General features: G+C 37.5%; 1 protein-coding gene across 1 annotated transcript in view; it reads left to right on the plus strand.

Moving 5' to 3' along the window:
- The window catches only part of TSGA10 (testis specific 10), a gene marked incomplete at its 3' end in the record, with an annotated part of 25,009 nt that overhangs the window by 2,889 nt on the left and 2,143 nt on the right, over positions 1-19,977 (plus strand). Inside the window, 9 exon segments of the mRNA XM_029084790.1 lie at positions 1,553-1,704; positions 3,683-3,798; positions 7,241-7,395; positions 8,623-8,678; positions 8,912-9,080; positions 11,284-11,394; positions 11,949-12,134; positions 15,689-15,891; positions 16,213-16,317. Of these exon segments, the coding sequence (XP_028940623.1) occupies positions 1,553-1,704; positions 3,683-3,798; positions 7,241-7,395; positions 8,623-8,678; positions 8,912-9,080; positions 11,284-11,394; positions 11,949-12,134; positions 15,689-15,891; positions 16,213-16,317 (1,253 nt within the window).

Consider the following 19,977-nt stretch of genomic DNA (forward strand, 5'->3'; position numbering starts at 1 on the left):
AAAGAAAACCTGCGCATTTTGCAGCTGGAGAGAGGAGTGAGAAGATGTGAGAGAAACAACTCTGCAGACACCAAGGTCAGTGAAGAAGGAGGAGGAGGAGGTGCTCCAGGTGCCGGTGCTGGAGCTGGAGCAGAGATTCCGCTGCAACATGTGGTGAAGACCATGGTGAGGCAGGCTGTCCCCCTGCAGCCCATGGAGCTCCATGGTGGAGCAGATGTCCACCTGTAGCCCCTGGAAGAACCCTTGCTGGAGCGGGAGGATGCCCGAAGGAGGCTGTGACCCTGTGCGAAGCCTATGCTGGAGCTGGCTCCTTGCAGGACCTTTGGCCTCTGGGGAGAAAGGAGCCCACACTGGAGCAGGTTTGCTGGCAGGACTTGTGAACCTAAGGGGGACCCGTGCTGGAGCAGTCTGTTCCTGAAGGACTCCACACCATGGAATGGACCCAAACTGGAGAAGTTCATGACGAGCTGTCATTCATGGGAAGGACCCCACGCTGGAGCAGAGGAAGAGTGTGAGGAGCCCTCCCCCTGAGGAGGAAGGAGCAGCAGAAGTAACATGTGATGAGCTGACCACAACCCCCCATTCCCTGTCCCCCTGCACTGCTGGGTGGGTGGAGGTGGAGAATTTGTGAGTGAAGTTAAGCCCAGGAAGAAGTGAGGGGGAAAAGGTGTTTTATGATTTGCTTTTATTTCTCATTATCCTCCTCTGATTTGATTAGTAATAAATGAAATTCATTTTCCCCAAGTTGAGGCTGTTTTGCATGTGAGAGTAATTGGTGAATTATTTCAGCCTTACTGACTTGGTCTTCAGTGGTCTGACCTTTGATTATAGTAACAGAGAAATTAGTACTGAAAGAATCAGTAAATGAGGACAGGGATGAGGTGAGAATTTTTTACCTTAAAAGAGCTATTTCAAATAATTTTGAAAGGACAGTTCTTTAAATGTTAAGTGTAAACATTATAATAATGAAACATAACTTTCTTTCAATTTGAGATTTCAGACTAGCTTTGCTAGAGTCTGTGCAAGAGTTTCTGGACCTGTTCTTTGTTCTGAGTCCAGACTAAAGGCCTCATGGTGGTAACTTGGTCATATAGTGCTTTATGCAAATGTTTTACAGTGCTTTCTCTATCCAGTTATCAGCATAGCTATATAACTTGGTAGAGGGATAAATCCATAATTAGTAGTGTTGTATCCTGAACTGCAATTTCTCCCTTCTTACACTCATAATAATGTTTTCTATTATGTTATTTTACACTGAAAACTTTTCATGTTGATCAATGCCAAACATTTTTGCCTTTGGGCATAATAAATGAAAATATTCCCAGAGATCTGAAAGACAGGAAATTTATTGTCCTTCAAAGGAAGTGAAAATCACATTTCAGCTCTTTGCCAACTACCTTCAGTAGACTTGGAGTCAGGCCCTGAGTAAATGAGATACTTGGACATTTCTCCTTCAGTAAAAGATTAGTGCTAAAAATAGAGTAGCATTAATAGGAGAAAGTCTATGTATAAATAATCTTTTTTTAATTTTAATGTTTAATTATATTTATAGTTGGATAGTGAAAGGTTAGAACAGGTCTCCAAAGTGGTGCTAATGAAAGACAACATTGATTCTCTGGAAAGTGAAATTAAAAGACAGACTAGAAGGGCAATGGACTCTGAAACTGAGCTGAGCCAACAGGAAGCTGAATATGTTTCTCTTAGGTAAGTAAAAGTATATAATTGTATTAGTTTGATAAATAATGTCAGCCTATGTTCATTGGTTTTCATCACTTACATAGCTCAAAGGGGAAGTAGTTGTTCATATGAGCCATCCTTTTTGGAATGAAATTGTTTTCCTCATTGTTTATTTATATTTAAATGTTCTTGGCTTGTTGATATTATGATATATTGCTAATTATTATCTACTCTGTTCTGGTGAGACTCCACCTAGAGTACTGTGTCCAGTTCTGGGGCCCCCAACATAAGAAGGATGTGGACCTACTGGAGTGAGTCCAGAGGAGGCCACGACGATGATCTGAGGGCTGAAGCACCTCTCCTATGAGGACAGGCTGAGAGAGTTGGGGCTGTTCAGCCTGGAGAAGAAAGGCTCCAGGGAGACCTTATAGAGGCCTTCCAATACCTGAAGGGGCTCCAGGAAGGCTGGGGAGGGACTTTTTACAAGGACAGGTAGTGATAGAACAAGGGGAAATGGGTTTAAACTGGAAGAGGGAAGGTTTAGATGAGATATTAGGAAGAAATTCTTTCCTGTGAGGCTGGTCAGACACTGGAACAGGTTGCCCAGAGAAGCTGTGGATGCCCCCTCGCTGGAAGTGTTCAAGGCCAGGTTGGATGAGGCTGTGAGCAACCTGGTCTAGTGGAAGGTGTCCCTGCTGATGGCAGGGGGGTTGGAAGTAGATGATCTTTAAGGTCCCTTCCAACTCATGCTATTCTATGATTCTGTGATTCTATCATATGCTGAAAGCTGTCTTCAGTGAAAAAGTAAAATTCACTCTGACTTAGACTTCTATTAGAAGCTGCAGGGATTGATGTTTTTTTGGTAAATTGCATATGATTTTTTTTTTCATTTTTATTGTTTTTATAGAGGCAAGCAAATGTGTAAACTAATGAGTGTCATGTCTAGTTAGTTTCACACGTCTTTTTCTTGGTCTTGGAGCTTTTTCACAAGAGGAAATAAACCTGAAGCCTTGCATAGGGTTTATGGCTTGCTGCTCAGCTGGAGTTCCTAACCATGTTCAGAAGTACGTAGTGGGAGTGGACTCAATCAAAGCCTTTAGGGAAGAAAGCTTAGGTCAGTGAGAGCAAGGTGAAAAAGGATAATTTACTGACTAGAGAAAAAGATGAAGCACGTGTGAAGTTTGTGCGGAGAGATAAGGACTAGATCACAGACTGAACTAGGCTACAGAGCGAACAGACTGCAAGAGAGGATACTGTGACTTTTTCCTCTTGTATTTCCTTAAATATAAGTCAGTTAGGCAAATGTTCTCCTAAACCTATGTCCCCTTACAAGTGACTGGTGTAGTTGGCACATGGGTGTTGCAGGATTTTTTGATAGATTTTGATTGATGGGAATGCTGGGTGCTAGTGTGCAATATTGTGCTGACCCACAATACATTTCTAAGGATACTATGATTTTTAAAATAACATGAACCCCTTTGCAAATCCAGTCCTGAATTATTGCTGCTTTATTATAAGTTGTCCGATTTGTGAAGGCTGTAAAAATTGAGTTGTTGAAGATTAGCTGCTGCTACTAAAATACTTTCTTTTCCATGAAAACCAAAAGTTTTGGTGGAAAAGATAGTTCTGATAGTTCTCTTCAGTTTCAGTTTGAGAATCCTTCGCATTACTACATGATTTGAACGTATGACTTGGATATAACTTGAAATAGGTCAAGCGTTCCATGTATGTCAGAAGTGATTATTTTTATTTTAATAATTTTTCAGTAGTTTTTTATGTCCACTTGTTGTAAAGAATTCTTCTTACTTTTCTGGGATTCTTTACAGGAGTATTCAGGCAGTAATATCCAGAGCTTAAGGTCAACGTTAATAAAATATCCCAAATAGTCTAAAATAGACAGAAGAATCTAACTTTTTCTTAACTTTTGCAATTTTAGTGACATTTCAAAAAGTAAAAAAATATATAAACTTATGACTTTTCCTGTTTAACGCTTCTGCTTTTTCAGTTTATTGAATGAAAAGACAGAACAGAGTCTTTCAGAGACTCAGCAAAGCCTTGCTAAGAAAAAATATGAAATGCAATTTAGCCAAGAGAAATTTATGCTGTTGGATGAAAAAATTGGTGAGTGACAGATACAGTTTTTTAAATAAAATTCTATAGGCTACTTGTTATATTATATGGGTTTTTTTCCCCTCATGAATTGAAAGAAAAAATATTGAATGCAAATAAATATACTTTTGACAGTTTTGACATTTCAAGTATAAAACATCTATTTTCGTTGGAAGGTTTTTGCATTTTAAAATTATGTAATAAAGCTTTTGAAAGTAAGTTTCAGTGACACTGTATACTGTCAGCTGAACAATGTGTGTTGGTACCGGTGTGCAGTGTCTGAGCATTCCAGTTATATTTATGACCCCCTAATGCAGTGATAGCACCTCTCAGCATCATAAGATGATGATGGTGGAATCAGGAAAACATCCTTTATGGTACATATCCTATATTGCATGTTGCATCTTTTTTTATATTATTGGAGTAAAGGAGGTGGATACACTATTATTCCTGTAGTGCCAAGGAGTATGTTCTCACTTTTAAAATTACAACTGTATTGTGTTTGAAGTCTTTTATTATTTTCTGTAGATGCAGTTGACATAGTCTGTTCTCAAATGCAGTGCTGAATTTGTGAAGGGAAAATAAAGTTAACCTATAGTTAATGACATCTAATGTTAGAGCTGCCTTATGCTATTAAAATATATTTTTTTCTATTACTTACAAATTTCATACTCTGGTTATTTGGATTTAAATATTTCATTTGAGATTAATATTTTGCTCAAATGAATAAGCATTCCATACAAAGTGTGATAGTTTCACTTGGCTAGCCCTTGGCTAGCAACCAACACAACCCCAAACCATTAATTTTTTTTAATGCTTTGGCTAAGGTGTTTAAGCTGCTTCTGAGAAGGGTAGAGTAAAAGATTTTTTGTCCACATTAAAATTCTCATGTTTTGTTTTAAAAGTCCTATACCCCTAGTACAGTAAAATAGGGACTTTGTTTGCTAGGCTTGTCAGTCTGTGTGTTGTTGCATGCTTTTGATCATTCCCAGGAAATGTGTCCAAATTAAGCATATTGTAAGCCTCAAAAAAAAAACCAAACCAAAACAATTCATTAAAGCTGAATAAAGACTTTTCAGAATTTGGTATCTGAAGTCTCATACAACCTGACTGAAGCATGTTCCAATCTAGATTCATTAGGCTGCCCAGAGAGGTTGTGGAATCTCCCTCCCTGGAGATATTCAAAAACCATCTGGACAAAATCCTGGTTCATGTGCTCTAGGAGTCCCTGCTTGAGCAGGGTGGTTGGACTAGATGATCTTCAGAGGCCCCTCCCAACCTCAACCATTCTGTGATTCTGTGGTTTTTTTTCATTACTACGAGGCAAGTCCAGGCAAAGAATCTTGAAATGAATGGAGACTGTCTGTATTGTGCTATTATCTTGTCACCACAGGGATAACAGTGGAAAATGCTGAAGGAGGGGAACTACAGTTTAGGTGTGGGGAGGGAATGTCCTGAGAGAAGAAAGTTAAGAGGTTTTAACTGCAGGATCAATAAGGAGAGGATACAGAGATTACAATTTGGATAAGGCAGAATAATCCTAGTGAAATAGGTAGGAGAATTAAAGTTAATAAAGAGCCAGGAGACAAGTGAAGAGTAGGGATACTGGCTGGACAAGAATTTGCAACGAGGAGGACTGGTTGTCGGAGGAGACTGTGAGTATGAAACAGCAAGATTGGGAGTCAGTGAATGGAGAAACAGAGTGTGGATGTGGCACCAGGGAAAGTTGGGACAGTGCAAGAAATCAGAGACTGAAAATTAATAACGCGAGGGGAGAAAGTGAAGTAGAATAATTAGCCTTCTTTGCAGCAAGGGCACATTGGTGGCTCCTGTTCAACGTGGTGTCCACTAGGACCCCCAGCTTTCCTGCCAAGCTGCTTCCCATCTTGTGTACTGGTGCCTGGAGTTGTTCATCCCCAGGCACAGGACTTTTGCACTTCCCTTTGTTGAACTTCATGAGGTTCCTATCTGCCCTTTTCTCCAGCCTGTCAAGGTCCCTCTGAATGGCAGCATGACCCTCTGGTGTATCAGTCACTCATCCCAGTTTTGTGTCATCAGGCAAATTCCTGACAGTACACTCTGCTCTATCATCCAGATCATCAATGAAGATGTAAACTGGGACTGGATGCAGTATTAATGCCTGGGGCACACCGCTAGTTACCAGCCTCCAACTAGACTTTGTACCACTGATAACCTCTCTCTGGGCTTGGCTGTTCAGCTAGTTTTCAATCCACCTCACTGCTCATCCAGCCCATATGTCAACAGCTCATCTATGAGTATCTTGTGGGAATGTCTAAGGCCTTATTGAAGTCAAGGTAGACAACATCCACTGCTCTCCCCTCGTTTACCGGGCTAGTCGTTTCATCATAGACTTTGTCTATGTCTTGATGTTTGTCAAGTTCCCCTTGGTAAAGCCATGCTGACTGCTCCTGATGACTTGCTTGTCCTTAATGTGCCTGGAAATGGTTTCCAGGATTAGTTGCTCCATCATAATTTTCTTTAGAGCCAGGTTTGAACACTGTCTTAGCAGGTTTGAGAGCCATGCATCCAAAAATATAGAGTGGAAATTTGAGCACCTTTTATCTTGTGTTTTGAAATAGGGAGAAGTTCTGTGCAAAAAATAGGATGTGAATATATGCTATGATGTCCCCGAAAGACTGAGTTAAAGATAATTTCAGTCTGGATGTTTTATCTCCTGGAAGTTGTTAATAAGTATCATTCAATAAGCCAAATTACACTGATACATTAAAGAGTAATTTGAAGCCTGCATGGTTTTTATGAGATGTAAGGTTCACTATGAGAAGGGTTTCTGTGTTTCTCGTCTGTGGAGATGATGTATGTAGATCATATAAGGATTGATTCTCTGAGCATTTAAAGGTAAATGTAGTGTGTAGTACCTCATTAGCTGAAAGAAGATAGGGAGAGACATCTTTTAGAATTTTATTTTTGTAGTGCTTTTTTCATTATTATCTTTGCAACTGTTAAATGGTGTTGAATTTTATAAATGCATTACTCATATTTATTTAAATGAACTTTATGTAAAAGTGATTAAGAATTTCAGAAAAACTGGCTAATATCAGGACATCAATTTCTTTTATTTCATCAGTCATTGCACTCTGTAGTCTACATATTGCTTCTGTCTATTGTAATTCTGTTTAAGCCTCTGTTGTTTGAATACCCAAGAAAGTTATTTTTAATGATCTAAACATTTGCTATTTAAAGATAGATTTTTTTTTTTTTTTTCAGCCAAGTAATTTAAGGCCTTGATCTAAGGAAGAATGTAGTTCTGTAAGTATTAGTCAGTTTATTTATGCTTTGAAAAAGTACATGCTTCAGTGTTTTCTTGAAGGGGCGCTTTTGCCATGTTCTTTTATGCTTTAGAAGTGTATCAAAAAGAATTTTTGTTTCAAATGGACTGATTTAATAAAAATGAGACCTTTCTTCTTGTGTCCAGATAACTTTTCAAGACGAAATCTTGTCCAACAAGAGGAGATCTGTGCTTTGAAAGAAACAATTGCACAACTTGATAAAGAGAAGGCAACTTTGCACGACCGTGTGGAAGAAGGAAGAGAGAAGATTGCTACTGTTGAGGAAAGCCTGGCAACTAAAGTATGTTCTAACACGTAAATAGTCACAAAAGATAAATAGGGAAAGGATCTGTTGGGTTATCACACATATCTTATTTGGTAACTATGCTCAACAGTGCTGACCTACTTCTGTTCCAATGTCAGTGCAAAAATAAAACTCATGTTTGAGCAGTGCTAAGCATGTCAAGTTTGGTGCTTTGTATGGTTTATACTTACCAAGAGAAGAGACCTTAAGTACTTTCCTGAAGTGGAGAAGAGTAAATTAACCAGTATAATATTTTGTTTATCATAACATTTTGCCTAAATTCTTCCTTGGGGTCCACTGATGTTAGACATGCCGGGCACCAAATAGTATTGCCTTTGTTGTTGTTGAAGAAGTATTTGAATTATAGTATTTTCACCTTAAGGTACTAGTTTACCTAAGAAAATTGTATCAGTTTATTGCACAGTGTGATTTCAAACTATATAATGAAGCTGCTTAGTTTGAAACCATTGTTTAAGTCATCTGGATATTGATTTAGGTTAAACTAAATAAGGTACTCTTTAACTGTTGTGTTTGTTAACTCAAAAACTTGCACTGGTTTTTGACAAAACCTTAAAAAATACATATTGCAGGACAGGTTGTAATCACCTTGCCATAAGCACTGACTGTATTTTAAAAACTGTAAATTCTAAAATGGTGTCCATTTTAGAGAAGAGATAGCTGTCTATCACCTCTCTTGTGTCTCCAGTGGAAGACATTCCCTTGTTTTATCTATGTGTCTTTTAATATCTGTATCCGAAGACAAGGGAGTAAAGTTATGTACTTCGTGGTACCTTCTTTATGGAAATACAGTGATGGAATTCTTGTTTTATCAGTTACAAACTACCAGACTCTGGTAGTTTATTCATTATAGAAAAGCTGTGATAACTTATCTAATAGACAAATGACATAATTTAGTTTTGAGAGTGTGAGCCAAATGTTATCTTTAGAACCACAAAGGATTTAAAAAAATGTAATTAAAGTTACTATATTCCGCAGAAGATACTAATATTTCTTCCTTTATTTGCCAAATTAGATTATCATAATTTTCAGTTCTAAACAGTACATGATTAAACTTGGAAAACCACAATCCAGTTTTCATTAAATATTTAAATTAACTGGCTAGCCGAAGAAAAGGAAAATGTAAATAATCTTTTTTTTTTTTTTCCCCCCATTTATACTGAGGAGTGGCGAGATGTTTATTTTAATTTTGTATTTCTTTTCAAGGAAAGAATAATTTCAGATTTCAAGATTCTGATTTCTGAGTTGGAGCATTCCATAAAGTAAGGATAAATTGTCAAGATGGTTATTAAATTTTTATTAATTTTTAACATTAACTTAAAAATTGAATCATAGGATGTGCTAATATATAATTGTAATTTTTTTTTACTCTATTAAAAGCTAAAGTGTTACAGCTTTGTTTCACGCCTTGCAAACTTAACCACTGGAAAAGCTATCATTTGTATTAGGTTGGGCAGTATTGTCATACCTGAAGTATTTATTGTTTGCTGCTTAGAAAATCTGCTGAAGCACTCTGTGTCCTTGAGAAAGATATCACCAGTTTGCAACAACAGCTACAAGAAACCAACAAAGAACTTGCACAGACTAACAAGAACAGAGAATCATTAGCTCAGGAGAATGACAGGTTACAAGAACTTCTTTCTGATATTAAGCAAGAAAACCAGGTATATTTGTACAGAGAACCCTTGAATCAAAAGGAAAATTGTGTATTTTTCAAGTAGTGCATAGAATTGTTGGGCCCTTATCTGAAGTAAATCTGCAAACTAGTTTTTAAGCTCATTTTTCAAACTCTAATTTTTTCCCTTATTGCTCAGTTTTCTTGTGTAAAGAGGACCAGCTATTCTCATGCAGTGATTTGGATGTTTATCTTGAGGGAGAGCTAAGTAATGTTTTTTTTTTTCTGACCTTTGTGTGTAAAAGCAGTGTAGGATTTATGACTATTGCTTATATGGTAAAGTACTATAAAGGAGGCAGTAAGTGTTTCTTATGCTGTGTTGTGACTGGCCCAGAGCTTATGAATTTGACTCGCTAAAAAATTAACACAGTACATATTTTAATATGGTTCAAAACTTTATTAGTAGTATTGTATTTATTTACATACCTTTAAAATGGCTTTTGGATACAAGATGCTGGAAATATTTGGTTATAATACAACATTACATTATTCACTGTGTTATTTATCTCTGTGCAGTTACTAATGAAAGTAGTTAAAATATTTAAAACTAGAATGTCACCTCATGCACACACGCGATGTACATGCGTCAATGTATTTTCTAAGCAGCTAGAAATTAAGCCTAATACCTGTAGTAGTTAATCACTGTGTAGTGTTCTGTTTTTTCTTCTTTTTGTTCAACTTCTTGCCTTCATTTAGGTTTTCTGATATTTGCTATTTATTCTCTGCATTTATTCCACTCTTTAGGATATCTTTGTCTTTGAAAATACTTTCTGCTCACCTGGCTTTCTCTTCCTGTAGAAGTGCTACCCTGTTTTGAAGGAGCGGATTAACTTCAACTGATTTTAGCTATATAAAAGCTTTCAGGCATTAAGGCTCCCTTTTACATGAAGAAAAGTCCTCCAGAAGGAGATTCATCCCATCCCAGTTTTTGAAGTGATTCATTTTACCTGTCTCTCTCCCTTCATTGCAGAGGAAGCGTAGCTAACTAGATTAAATCAGGTGCCTAATTCTGCACTGCAAAAATTAGGTGAGACAACTGCCATGCTAAATAACTCTTCTCTCAAACAAACTAATCTTTTCTCTTCAGCGCCTTCTTTGAGTATGGCAGAAAAGTCGAGGTCCTAGTAGCTTTAACCACCAAAGGTAGGTAGTGAGTGTCACTAGAAACATGGATTGTTCACAGAGATTACTTCAGGGAATCACGATTCTGAACTTTCTCCTAGTTGTTACTGATGTGATCGACTGGTACAAAACACAGCCCCCTGTTGCTTCTAGCTACTTTTAAAAGCTTCATGGTTTTCTTGGCAATGCCTAGATGCTTGTAGAGGCAGTTAGAAACAAAAAGTCTTAGCATCACAGGTTCAACTACTTTTTAATAGGCTTTCCTCTGTAATTCCTCTAGGTTTTTCCATTAATTTAGGTGATAATGAAAGTATTTAAAGTAGCATTCCCTTTTCTTCAGTTAGGTTCTGTGAACCTTTCCAGTAAGCCCTTACAACAATTTACAGCCTTTTCACAGTAGGAACAGGAGTTTCCCAAAAAAACTACAGCCTACTTTCCTTCCCCTCCCCAGTCCCCGTGCTGGTTCTAGCAGCTGACTGTTCTCATAGTAACTTTGTAAGGAATTAAGAGTTTCTGAACAGGACAGTTCAAGACAGCCTTTCTGCAGGTTTTTTTTCTTCATTCTGTTCTGTTTCTCAAGGATAGTTGCTGGAACTGTGTGCATTCTCCTAATACTTGTGGCTTTATTTCTCCTTATTTAGGTGATAACCACTTAATTAGTTAATTCTGGTTTTATCTGCCTTCTGCTTTTTCAAATGTGGGCTTTTAAGAGACTGTAACATGTAAAAAAGAGGGAAGTGACTCTGAGCCCTGCTCCTTAGATGGGGCAGGTTGTTTTGTTATGACTACCTTGCTACTAAATAAAACAGCTGTCTTTTTCTTCTTAAGTGCTACACTCTTTTATTGACATTTTTCTTATTTTAAAGAAGATTTAGCATTATTTGTAAGTCAAAAAATAATTTTTACATATGCAAAATTTTATTTATAGAAACATACATGGTTTAGATTTTGTATAGTGTCTAAATAACTAGTTAATAAAGCTATAGGTGCTAGATACACACCAATTCTGGTTTTTTTGTGAAGGTGTAAACAGTATACTTTAACCTTGTGAAACAAATCTTTCTTCATAGGTACTGTACAAAAAACTATCAAATTACCAAAATGAGCTTGATGATACGAAGTTGAAAGCCCAGAATTCAGACACAGATATTGTCAGGCTGAAAAGTGTACTGAAGTTTAAAGTGAGTATATTGATTAAACCTGTTAATAGAAGCTGTTCTTTCATCTAAAAGTGAAATGTTAACTATATTTCTGTGGAAGAATTTGCTTCCTAGCTGAAACTTATTTGCATTCTACTAACATGTTTTTAAGAGTGTGAGCAAGTTTTCTTGGCTGTTTTTGCAGTACACAAGTAAGGAAGTAAATTGCATTGTGTTTTATTTATAAGTGCATGCGTTTATTAAACTTAAGAATGCAGATAGTGAATAATACAGAGACTTGGGACTCTGTATTGCCATATGGGATTAACATTTAAAAAATATTTCTGCAATATATTGCTATACCTCATATTTGTCATGTTAATTTGGCCGTTTTAACAGATATCTTTTGAGCATTAAGTTGCAGACATCTTGAACAAAACACCGATTCCTGAGAAGTCTCACAATGTTTTGGCTAAATGGCAAAGTTTTCAATGGAAAGAGAACATCCAATACCATGTCATACCTGTAGATGTATAGATATCTCTATTTTCTGAAGCTTACTGTAAACTATTAAACAAACAAGCTTTATGTGTTAGGAAAGAGAGAACTGTGAGCTTTTGGAGAATTACCACAAAGCCTGTGAACAAGGAGTAAGTTGGGAAGCAAAATGCCATCAAGCTGAAGCAGATTGTAACTCTGTTAGACTGGCACTGATGAGTGCGGAGTCTGAGAACCGCAGGTTGAAAGAGAAAATTGAGTCCCTTGAAACAGAGATGGAGCAAGTAAGTTGAAATTGTTCTTTCCATAGTTCATTCTTGAAATGGTCTGGTAGTATTTTAAGCTTGCAGCTGTTTAAAATTATGCTTAATGCCACTTCTCATATTTTAGAGATACTTGCGACAATGAACTGTGTGGTGTTTGAGATTATTTAATAACACGACTAGAATTCCACTAGTCACACTTGGAAAAAAATATTAAAAAATAATGTCCTATTTGAAGGAAAAAAAGTTTTTAAATGCTCTTGTGTTTGGAATGACTGAAGGCATAATATCACACACAACTCCATAGCATACCTGAAACATATCTAGAGCTTTGTCACCTGTTACGTTCCTGTCCCTGCTTTTCTTGCTTCCAGCTTTTCAACCTTTTTTCCACTGCTTCAGGTGTCCCAAAGATCCTCTCCCTGCTGAATCTGAAGAGTTTAAAGGGAAATGCACAGCAAGACTTTGGAAATAGGTTACAAATATATAAACTGCCTTCTGGTTTTGTGTTGTTACAGTTTTTGTTGCTGATTATCTCTGCCTCCTGAATATCACATAGGCTACTGAGGGCTATGTACATGCACATTAGATACTCAAGAGGAACTGAACTGCTGCTGTTCAGAAAGTGGATGAGAATGTAACTAGCAAAACAGCACAGGAAGATTGTGTGTCAGACTTTGGCTCTTTTTTAATGTAATAAAACTGGTACATGGTCCTAGTTTGTCCAGCGAGCCTCAAATGAGTGGAGTTTTCATCCTTCTAATTCCTTCCCACATGCCTGCTATTAAATATAGGAATAAACAGGCCTCTTCATGAAAACTGTGTCAACAAATTGGGTCAGAATTCCAGATGTCATATTCAGGTTCATAGCAGTTACGTGTAAGGCACATATCTAAAACACAGAACTTTTTATTCAAAAATCTTAACGTGCTTAGCAGTGGCCTGTGTTCCTTGCGCTTTTTTTTTAAGGGAAAGACAGAGCTAGAATCAATATGATGTGTTCCCCCTACAATCACCTCTTTGGATCTCATTCCTAATCAGTCTTTCAAGGAAGTCTCGGTGCTTTGTCTCTCCCTTTGCTTCTGTCAACATCTCAGACTCATTCTGCCTCCCACTGAAAATTAAGTTGTTAAAAGTGACTGGAAATAAAAGTGTCACTGGGCAGGTATGGCCATTTTTCAAAAGGGGAAAACTTGGGTTACGTTAATTTTAAATATACAAAATTCTGAATGCCTTTAGTCAGAACTGCTGCTGCTGGACTTCTCTTTATGTTTATGTTAACATTATACTTAAGGGATCTGTGTCTACTTTGGGATCTTAAATGATCAAAGAAATCCTTATTAGGTATTAATGTCTCAATTTTTTGAATGTTTAATTTAGCATTCCTCAGGGGCTTACTCTTGAAAGGGTAGATGCTGTATACTATTTGAAAAGTACACTGCTTTGCAAAGTTTTACTACGAATACTCAAAAGTCAGGACTTAAAATTACAGTTGTTTTCTTGAAAGATGTCTCGGATTTTACATCTAGTCACTAGTAAGCAGAATAGCTGGAGTAGTTTATTAGCAAAGAAACTTGACATGGACTTTAAAATGCTTGACTGTTTTAGGAATTATCAATATCTCTTTAATAGTCTTAATTTCTCTTGAAAATCAATTTCTGTTGACCTTGATTTTTACAAAAACTACAAAATTAATGTTTGATAGGCAAATTTTTATAAACTCAGCTTAGATAAACTGAAAAATTGTTCATACATACTTGGATTATTCAGATATTTTCAGTATGATTCTATTGATGTCTTGTTTGTCCTCTGCTCCAGCAAAGATACTTTCTTGTTCTTTCTAGGCTTCCAGCATTCTCTTTTAATGTTTATGCCTTTTCTGTACACCGTTGGTAAAGCTGCTGTTTGACAGTTGGTTATTTGTTCCAGCCAAATGTTTGATGCCTTTTTTTGTGCTTGTGGAATCTTCTATGATGCTTTCGATAGGGAAAAGTTTCAGCATATGATGTTTGTCTGAAGCTTTCATGAGATCTAATACGACTAAGCCTTCCTGGATGCTTCTGTGAGATTGTCAGTGAAGGGTTTTGCTGTGACTGTGGAGAGCAGCAACAGTTTAAGGAAAGAAAAATGCAGAAATTTAGCTGCAGAATTGGAGAAAAGTCTGAGGTTGGGAAATTTTCACTAGTTTTTTCATACCTTTCAACCAGTAGTCCTTCAGCAGCCATGTATAACCTTCAGATAGGGCTCTTATTTTACATAGGATTCCAGTGCAGAAATCTGCATTGCTAGATTGCAGCATATGTGTATACAGAAGTGGAAAATAAACCTGAAGCTGAGTAATATTGTTCTTTCAGTGTTTCTAACACTGTATACTTTTGTATAACTTATGCTGCCTACAGTTTTCAGTATTCTTTTGTTCTGAAATACAAAAATAGAATATCAAAACTGTTTATAGGCAAAGGAACTAGATTTTTGATTGACAGTGAGTAGAAAATTGGATCTTTCAGACTGAAGATACCGTTTAGTTTAGTTTGGTAAAACTAAATCATTTGAGTTTTGCTTTGGAAAGTGAAAAAATGCTTTTTCCTTTTGCTTTTTCCTTTTGTATTTTCCTTTTGCTTTTTCCCCTGTTGGTCTATGACCTGAACAGGGGTTCAGGTTCTCTCAGTATCTTCCTGGTTTGAACACACAAATGATCTGAAAATTCTGAAGAATGTGCTGGAGAGGTGGGATATCTCAATTCATAGGTTTACCATGACCTTTGGGTGAGCATTATTGTGCTTAATGTAAACTGGGTTTGAGTAAAATATGGATAAAAATGTTTGCAGTACACCAAATGAACTCAGTTAGACATACTAAAATATATACATGAAAAGATGAAGAAAAAATAGCATCTATTTTACTTACGCTAAGATTAAACCAGGCAGTTTTCTGTGTCTCTGTGGCTGACTCAACACAGATTTTCCTGGCTCAGTGTCTCTGGGATTATTTTTTTGTGTGTGTGTAGTTATGTCTTGGGTACATCCATTTTTCCCTTTTTAGTGTAACATACTAGGTTTTATGGGTATTCTTCTTTTTTAGGTTCCCCCAAGATATATATATATAGATACTTAATGTCATCTTGGATTTTATTGATGTTTCCTTTCCTCAAAAATTTATTCGTGATGCTCCTTTAAATAAAATAAGTGTAATCTCACTATGCTGGAGATGCAGATATTGGTTTGTTATACCAGGTGTCATTTCCTGCATGCAAATGGCTAATCAGTAGTTTCTTGCCTCAAAAAAAATGTAAAACTTCCCTTCTGTTCTTTAATGATTCTGTCTACAGCCTGTATCCATTGATCCATATATTTCATAGCTTTTTGACATTTCTATCAAGTACATTTATATTCTGATATAGACATTGGGTGAATTTATAAATCTGAGACAGGATTTTCACTGAAGACAAATATAACACTAATCATCCATCTTGTAGTGAGAGCAAATTTTGGTCATTGATCTCAGGCTTTTTTTTTTTTTTTAAAAAAAAAAAGGTTACCATAAGAGATAGGTAAAACTTTTAAATCTTTGTTTAGCTGCAGAGCAAGTGTGAGTTATCCCATTCTGAAATAGAGCTGCTGAGAAAACAACTGGGAAATGAAAGAGCATCTATAAGAAACCTGGAATCTTTGCTTCTGTCCAGTCGTCAGAAAGAATTTCAGTCACAGATAGCAAAGCAAGAAAAAGACTTTGAAATTCAGTTTCTCATGGAACAGCTTTCTTTAGCAGAAAATAAACTGTGAGTAAATGATCAGAAGAATATTGCAGGTTTTTTCATTCTTCCTAAGTGTATATACACACAGATGGTTTTATATATAGCTGTATTTTTAAATGGCCAATGTATCTTCGTTACTTCAACAGCAGGAGATACCAAAACCTGCTTCTGATTCCTCAGCTGTACACTAATAGATTTTTCTGTTTAGTGTTACATTTTACTCCAAAAAATGTTCTTAATCTCAATTGCATTGTATAGCTGCCCTTTTAATTTTGGATAATTGTATTTGGTAACATACTTAGAGGATTATAGTTTCTATCTAATTAAAGTGTATGGACTTTACAGTGCTGTGCAGAGTCGAGATTTTACTCAGCTCAGAAATAGAGCAGCTCAGCTACAGTCGGAACTGGATATGACCAAAAGACAACTGGGAACTGAGCACTTTGAAGGGCAAGTATATGTGTTTGTATTAAGCTTCCTGCATCTAATTGGGGTGAAATGTAATATAGTACTAAGACTTAGACTAATCAGTAGGATAAAGAGCAAGTTTGGTTTTGCTCTGCTGTACATGTCCTGTGTGTTCAGAGGCTGTTCATGTCACTGAATTCAGTCTGTGTAGCTGTTACACATGCTGTCTAAATTAGTTGTCCAAGTTCCCTTTATAGCCAATGGAACAAGACAGTGAGATGAACTGCCCTCTGGAATTGCCTGTTTTAGGGTGTGATGGATCACTTTCCTGAAGATGCTTGTCTGTCTTCACTTATTTATAGTGATTCTTGTCTTGATTTATAGTGAGAGTCTAGGTGACTAGTTGGCTAGACAAGTGATTTATGGGCTACTGGTTCTGCAATATGAATGGCTGCCTTTTGGTTACACCTGTGCTGGTTGAACAGGTCCACACAACTGTATACTTGTCCATGCAGTTTCATTTTTGGTACAGACTCTGGAATGATTTTAGCCCATACCAACCCACTTTCTCCCAGGTACTACTTCCAACACAGAAGGTGCTAGGGATGGCTCCCGAATGGCAGTATGGCTAAAGTAATTTTTTATTTGTTTGGTTTTTTATTGGGAACAGAGTTTGACAATATGTACAAGCTGTTTCATATGATTTGGCCACAGTACCAGAGAACGGTCCCTAGCCTAAGCAGGGGAGGACTATGTAAACAAATGAGTTACATTTGTTTATATAGTCTTGGTGTCTTAAATAGTTTTCTTATCTGTGAAACAACAGTACTTATCTCTTTCATGGATGTATTGAGGATAAAATATTACCACATTGGACATTATTTTGGGTATGTAAGAGAGAACGCTAAAAGAAGCAGAGTGATGTGATTATAGCACAGGTTTAAGAATCAGATGTCTTGTTTAATTATAGTAAATTACTTTGTTGATACTCTGTTCTCTCATAAGTAAGGATGAGGGTTTTGGAGGGGGCATCTCTATACCTGATGCTAGACCTTTTAAAGATGGATTTCTTAAATGTCTCAGTGTATGTTTCAATTTCAAATTGGATTCTCCTTTACCCTGAAGTCATGCCAAAAACTGCTAAAGTTCCATGTTAGATGTGCAAATGAGTTTAAAAGGTGGCATCATTTGTGCTTCTTCAGCTGCATAGAATGAGCCAGACTGTGTGCTAGTACAGGAGTAACTTTGTTTTAGAAGAAACTCAATCTTCTTTGGACTTCTGTTTCTCAATTCCCCCTGTGTGAGTGCATCCATCTCGTGGTGCATGGGCGCTCCCTGGTAGGGACTGCAAGTGATTCTTTTTGAAGTGTTCCTTGGAAGAAGGTTGAATCAGCCTCCATGCTGAATCTCTTCTCTTAGTTAAGGATAATTTTTTACTCACGTAGTTGCTTATAGTTGCAATAATATCAACACTTAGTTTACAGTTGGTTAGCAAAACAAATATTAGAGGGAGCCTATGCGGAGGTAAAAATCAGCAGTTTTCATTCTTGAAGAGAATTTCTCTTCTACTTGGAGAGAATTACAAACATAATTATCTGAATTGTTTTGGAAAGAACAAAGCTAGGTTCCATTATGCAGTCTGTAAGTCAGTTGCAAAAGCAATATGCAGAAATCTTAGACAGCAAAGACTGAAATGTTTTTATATAAAAATCTGGGGCTGACATTAGATTTAGCTGTCTTTGAAAGGCTAGAGCTTTTTTTCCTTTTCTTTTTTTTTTTTGGCTTTTTTATAAAATCAAAACAGTGTCCCTTCAATGTCCCCCAAAGCTTACAAGGATTTTATTTCTTTTCTGTCTTTCCTCAGAAAGTCATGCTTTACAAGAGCAGGTATCAGTCTCTCTTGCTTGCAGGGAAAGGACTAAAGCTCCAAGCTGGCTTTTTACAGCCAATCTATTTTTCTGGTACTGACAAGTGAAAACCAGAAAATTAGCCAGAGAGGAAAAATACTGTGGTTAAAGTCAGTATCATGATAGCATATAACAGAAGCAGCAGATGTCAGTACTGACTGTTCTTTTTTGTTGTCAGTTTAATGAAGTGGGTAGATGTTATCCTTGTTCTAATACTGACTTAGCTAGTTGTACTGATTTACTCACTTGGTGCAGAATGAAAGAATGCCTGAAATTAGGAGGTGGAAGTGCAAACACTGTCAGGCCTTGAATGAGCACCAACACAGTGATACCAGGAGGCTTAATCCATCTGTCTGGGTTTTTCTTTACTAATCAGGAAAAGCACCTTCTCATCCCTCCCACTCTCCTGACTGCAGAAGCAGTTTGGACTCATGTGGAAACAACAGGTTTGATTTGTTGTACTTTTCTGGCTGTGATGACCAAGCACAGGGACTAACTGTCAGGTACCCCTAGAGAGCCCTAAGTGCACGACTTGCTTATCTTTTTATCCCTTTCTGTTTCTTGACCCTCATTTTTGCTGCCTTTGTACCTCCCTTTCTCTGCCCCAGTCTCCTCCCAAATAAAAAACTTGCTCATAGTTACTTTTCCCCATTAATCACAGTTTCCCGACATTCATATCCAAACTTGGTATTCTACAGGATGGTGTTACCTGTGAGAGGTGCAGGCAGCTGCACTCTGACTTCCTACCATTGCCAGCACCATCTTGACCATTAAAGACAGTACAGCATGTGCATAGTAAAGCCCTTAAAAGCAATAATGCCAGTAAGACCAGTGGTCAGTGTAGTCTGGTTCTGTAGTCTTTAGAGTGCATATGATGCCTCCCCAGACACAAGGTTGTGGGGTGTTTTTAGCTAGGTGGAAGACTGTTACTGTGTCACTGGGCTCCTGCTCTACAGTGAGCCCTTTTCTTGCCTGTAGATTCAGCTCCATTAGCTGATGCTGGATCTGATCACTCTCCTGCAGGTTTTGGTGATCTGTTTTAGTGATCCGCTCCATAGGTAGGTCTGTGGTAATGGCTAAGTCACACTGGGGTCAGGTCAGATTCCGTTCAACACCATACAGGCAGTCCTTGTTATACCTTCATTTGCAAGGTTTTGGGCAACGTGGAGTCCTTTTTTCCAGAGTGAGTCAGTGCTGTTCCCAAAAATACCCATTCATTTTTAATGAATCGTTGTCCAAGTTTTACTGGGGTTACACACCGAAGCTCAGGGATTGTTGTAGCCACCCTTCTTAGTAGTTTCGCAATCCAATCCAGACTTGATTCTCCTTACATAAACAACTGGCACCCTGAAACCAGGATCCCAGATGAGTATGTACCTCCAAAATTTTCCAATGTGTTATCCATCCCACATACTTCCTCCCTGTACACCCAGATGCAGGAGTTATGGATTGAGACAGTACCCAGGCCCCACCCCTTGCAGTCAAAATGACTAGACTACCATTTTACAACTTTCCCACTTGGGAGTCCAGCATCTCTTAAATACCCATCAATTTCAGGGAACTTCGGGTAGACTCTAGTCCACTGGCCTTGCCAACCCAAACAGCACAATACCTTACAGTCGTATTCAATGACTTTGCCTCAGTCTTCACCAGCAAGGGCTCATGTCACACTGCCCAAGTCCTAGAAAGCAAAGTCTGTGTGAATGATAATCTGCCCACTGTTGGAGAAGATCAGGTTCGGGAACACCTTAGGAACCTGAAGGTGCACAAGTCCATGGGACCTGATGGGATGCAT

The sequence above is a fragment of the Antrostomus carolinensis genome, unplaced genomic scaffold (assembly GCF_000700745.2).
Source record: "Antrostomus carolinensis isolate BGI_N321 unplaced genomic scaffold, ASM70074v2 scaffold14364, whole genome shotgun sequence".
NCBI lineage: Eukaryota > Metazoa > Chordata > Aves > Caprimulgiformes > Caprimulgidae > Antrostomus > Antrostomus carolinensis.